The 5053-nt window shown below is 33.5% G+C and overlaps 1 protein-coding gene across 1 annotated transcript; it reads right to left on the reverse strand.

Moving 5' to 3' along the window:
* Positions 1–1162: 1162 nt before the first annotated feature.
* LOC100371560 (uncharacterized) lies at positions 1163–4771 on the reverse strand. The gene is made up of 4 exons (XM_078008076.2): positions 4696–4771; positions 4439–4615; positions 3987–4205; positions 1163–2743 (listed from the first exon to the last, which is right to left on the reverse strand). Exons 2-3 carry the CDS (start codon positions 4602–4604, stop codon positions 4009–4011), a joined length of 363 nt encoding a protein of 120 aa, XP_077864202.1. The 5' UTR covers positions 4605–4615; positions 4696–4771; the 3' UTR covers positions 1163–2743; positions 3987–4008.
* Between the last annotated feature and the right edge of the window lie 282 nt (positions 4772–5053).

Below are 5053 nucleotides of genomic sequence, written 5' to 3' on the forward strand. Positions count from 1 at the left end.
TATTTTGACCATAGAAACACCTCTGTCGCTTACATAAGAGCATATTTATTACCGATATTCATACCTATTATGACCAGAAGTAAGACCGATACTTATACCTAAAGTCCAAGACCAATTTCAGGGATACGCCCCCATTAGACAAGTTCTATGTATTGCCCCCCTCCGGGCTAGAAAACTATAGTGTGACGATAAAACGCCACCATAATGTTTCAATACAACGAAATACTTTCGCGTGTGTATCAATATAACGACCATTGCATTATGGGAACGAAATAATGTTTTGAGTTTAGTTTTACAGCATCGCAAGTTTGTTTTCTCTTCATATTAAATCGGACATTACAAAACCGTTGACATGAAACATAACACACCTCACATGTGCTCAAGTGTTGAACTACTTTTTATGAACCACACTGCATAGTATATCATCTTCAGCAGCTATTGAAAGAGAATCCAGTGTCACGTCTTTTGTATTTCTCGGCTTCTCAAAAGTAGTGTCGTATAACCTTTTTCGCCACAGTTGTCATAAATATTGGACCCATTTTTTTCGCAAAAACGCGATATATATTAAAAATTTATGACAATATAATCCACTGTCTTTGTAACATAAATCATACATCAGATTCAGTTCGTTTTATCTTACTATATCGGATTACATAATCTTCTGTCAAACAATATATTTTACATTGGCTATTGAGATAAGTCAACCACGAACACGGTATATAATAGTTGACCATTAATTTACTTTAACTTTCTGTGTGACCCATCAATCTGTCATCCAACAGTTAACGATTAATCACTAAATCATTCAATTGTTTACTTACGTTAGACGGTAGAAGAATCATTTATTTATTGTGCATATATTTAATATGTCCCAAAACAAAATGTGTCAGAATTGACATAACATGTATATCACTTTTCAGTTTACTACCTTCTCACTTTCAGATGGCATATCGGTTTCACGCTAACTCAAAGCACATTCAGTTGACGAACGTGTCTTAAATACAGATGTCTGTGTATTTCCTATTCACAATATATATCACAAATCATAGATTTAGACGTGCGTGCTTTGTTTCGATGATTTATACATACTATCATATCATCAAAACGCACTGCATTTGATCTTGTAGGATAATAATCATCATTAAGATAATACAACTTAAAACCGTATGTCAATAAATACTTTTAATTGTTAACAAAAATGAGTGTCGTCTAGAATAATTCCAGAACAGGGGGCTTGTCCCTGTGATAAATCCATCATTATATAATTTACAGCGAGCCCATTATATAGCATCATTTGTTTCTAGCTTTCTGTTTCATTCTTTTTCTTTCTTATTATATTTCAACTTAACTGTGACTGCATAAAGCGAAAACAGATCATTTACATTATCTTTCTAATCCTGAATATCCCACCGCCACACTGAATATTCAACGAAACATGACACGAGAAGCATGCTGAAGACGATTGTTACGACGATTGTATTACGTAATATAAATTACCTTATTTTCACTTGGAATCTAATTTTGCTGAAAGTGAAACTAAATCCAGCTAAAATCTGTTTTATGTCTAATTTACACTCAACTCATCAAAAATCAGTGAAAATAAACTTGATACAAAACAGTCAAAGTGTATTTTCAGTGAGAATGTATTCCAACTAAAATAACGTATCTTACAGTACGTGAGATTACAGGGACTAATAGTACACTAATTAGAAACTCACAACAATTGTGTCAATGTGTATTAATCGTACAGTACCTTATAATGCTTTGTACTAAAATAACATAATGACTTATAATACTTGCATGTCGGTAATATGTCCACGCTAACAAAAGAAATCACTCTTGTAATAATGGCTTGTCAGCATGTCGAATATACGACCGTCATCAGCACTAACTATGATACTGCAACCAGAATTGTTACAAATTGGTATACAAGAATGTGTAATAACAACTTTTTGGCACAGTAATTCTGATGTACTGCCATTTTGAATCGTTTCTGCATCGTGTTTTTTATTTCAGTTTTAAAACAGGTACATGATAAGTTATTGCATGGAAATGTGATGAGCCGCATGCACCTCTGGTGAACGTAAGTGATATTCAGAAATGTGGATATCATTTGTGTAAAGAAAATGCATAGGTGTGTTTGTGTACAGACTGTAAAATGTACACTCTATAACAATAATATATTGATCATTGTGACACTCTCTATTCACTTCTATACATTGATCAATGAATTACTCCTTATTCACTTCTCCACATTGCAGATGTGACCTGTTCAACATTTTTTATTTTTCCTGAACCGAAACTGAACCTATTTGTGAATTTAAAATGTTTTATTCAATAAAATATCTTTTTTATTGACAGAAAGAGCATACAGATTCAGAATCTACACTTTTGGATCATATCTGCAATTACTATGACAGTTCACTGTGTTTTAGTGAAATTTATCCGCCAGCTCTATTTCGAATGGTATTGTTTTTGCTTTTTCAAAAAAATGGCATCCATGTCATTTGATCTGAGATTTATAAAAATATGTCTGTGTCCGTTCTTTGGGAGTAAATATTCTTTGAAATACATTTTGAGAGCATATCTACGAAGTAAGTTAAAATAGACAAATAAATAAATAAGAAAAAATGAGCAAGATTAACATTAAGTGCTATGTAAAGAGCAGCTACCAGTAATAACTTTGTCCACTGCCATGAATACGTCTATATTGGAAATCCAATCAAAGCAAGCTTGAAGGCACCTACAATGAATAGAATATAGCTAATCAGTCACGGATAGTATGCACAGTGTATATCCACGTAGACATGCTGAAATGATTTTTGAAAGGCATGAAAAGTACATGAAAATTAAAAAAAAGTTTGCTATCAACATATACAGAAGACAGAGACATTGCTTGATTTGTTATATTAGAAATGTAATACGCAAATTATGACTTTTGAAAGAATATTCTCTATGACTTAATATATTTGTGAATGATTCAGAGACATGTTTCTGTGTGGATTATGTCTAGTTTAAGCAAGGCCATGCAGATTTTAGTCGACGCAGTGAACATTTCGTTGCAGCACGGTCATTGATCACGTCGCAAAACAACTTTTGTTCATCATAAATCAACCTTTGTGATGTAGCTGAAATCAGTCTAGCCATATGACCCAAGCTAAAGTCACATCGATATACGTTGTGTAAAACAACGGCAATTGAAGGATATAAGTTTTGTGAAATAAATTATCAACACCATATTTCATATAAGTTAAAAAATATATCGAACTATATGTCACTGATACATTACATTCAATGTCGTGCCTGTCACCAAACTTACACATTATAGAAATTAGGGGCGTAAAACCCTGACTACATGTTCATGTTATTGGAGCACCATGCCGGCACAAGACGAGAAGCAATTCTTATGCTGATACCCGAAACGCATTTAGATGTAAACACTAAATATCGGCAGATGGTATCTATATGAAAATGCAGTGGGATTTATATTTCAAAAGATTAAACAGAGCGTTTGTTTTGTTCTTACGCTGCGGGTACTGTATATTAATTTCCTGTACTTCTTTAAGCATCAACATGGTAGAATATTAGTTTCGTAGTCGCTTTAGAGTCACATAATATGCCAGAATTAGATATTGGAAAATAAGAAATTAAATGGCTAAGAAAAATTACAAATTATAAATGAACTATAATACCGCGATTATGTAACAAGACCCTTCAATATGTCAAATCAGTTTTCTAAAATAATTTGACTAATACATTATGTGAGCAAATAATTAGTACATTTTTAATTGAAATATATCGGCTATAATTATATAAAACAGGTATTGTATATTTCGGATACACACAGACGAATAATGAGCAATATATGAAATTCATTCTCTAGCAAGCGTGGAGTAAGCACGGTTTGTATTATTGGTAATGGTTTTGTGATCTACACAAATATTCATTTCTCGAATAAAGTAGGGATGTTGATAAAACAAAATTACCTGGAGGCGTAAAAACCCACGTCTATTGTCGATAAACTTCTTCCATACTTCTTCGTCGTCTTCCAAGTCCTGTCATGAGTTCAGTGTTTTGTCTGTATCTATTGATGTCGCTCTGTTTTTCTTGCTGCATTCTTTCTGATTCAGCCTTCTCAAGTCTGTCTCTGATTATATCTAACGATAAACCAATTGAGTGTCCGGACGTTGGATTGCGCTTAAATGCTTCGGGAAAACGACAGAAAGCTGTGAGTAGTTGTCTCAGAAAATTATCTAAACTGAATCTCTGATACATACAATAATGTGCGGCCTATATGCCTATAAGGACATTTTGTGTAAAAATACTTTGAACGTCAAAACCACGTCCTGGCAACTCAATTATTGGCCAAAAGCGTGCTTCAAGTATGAATATTCTAAAATAAAATAAAATAGAGTAGAATAAAGGAGTTTTAACTCACCAGTAATTTCTCTGTAGCCGATATTGGTGTCACGATCATTCTCGTCTTTTAACGTCCTCAACCATTCTGATAACATCGACGGTCGGTGAATTGGATTGGCTTCGACTACTGTGAGCGCTACAAAAATTACAGCCATAAATCTAATAATGACAATGCACAAATGCATTTCTGTTTTGCCTGAAAAAGGTGAATGCAGATTCATTAGTAAAAAAAATAATAGGCGATCGTGTAGTTAGCGGTTATCACTGTGACAGTACCTGTGATCAGACGGGAAAAGAGCACAAAATCACCGATGTGTTGAGTGTTCGCAAAGTGGTTTAAGTAAGCGCCTGCTGTTGCTGATATAGACATCAAATTATGTTATAATACTTAATAAGCATATGCAGATAGTTTGACGCATGCGCAGTTATAGATAATACAGATACCTCCCTTTTATTACAAAAACGATTGAGATTGCCGTATGACGTCATGATCATAACATTAATATATGAGACTACAACGGATAAAATGGTTACCATTTAAATGTATTTCAAATTATCACATCCTTCTTCAAATTAAGTCAACCAATGCCTATAACGTGATCACCGAAACACTATAATAAATCTTGCAGTCCTA

The sequence above is a fragment of the Saccoglossus kowalevskii genome, chromosome 14 (genome assembly GCF_978046115.1).
Source record: "Saccoglossus kowalevskii chromosome 14, keSacKowa6.1, whole genome shotgun sequence".
NCBI classification, from domain to species: Eukaryota; Metazoa; Hemichordata; class Enteropneusta; family Harrimaniidae; genus Saccoglossus; species Saccoglossus kowalevskii.

Coding starts and splice junctions, on each gene's coding strand:
- LOC100371560 (XM_078008076.2), bottom strand. CDS start 4,604: ATGCATTTGTGCATTGTCATTATTAGATTTATGGCTGTAATTTTTGTA. Junction 4,206..4,438: donor CGGCTACAGAGAAATTACTG/GTGAGTTAAAAC, acceptor GTTTTCCCGAAG/CATTTAAGCGCAATCCAACG.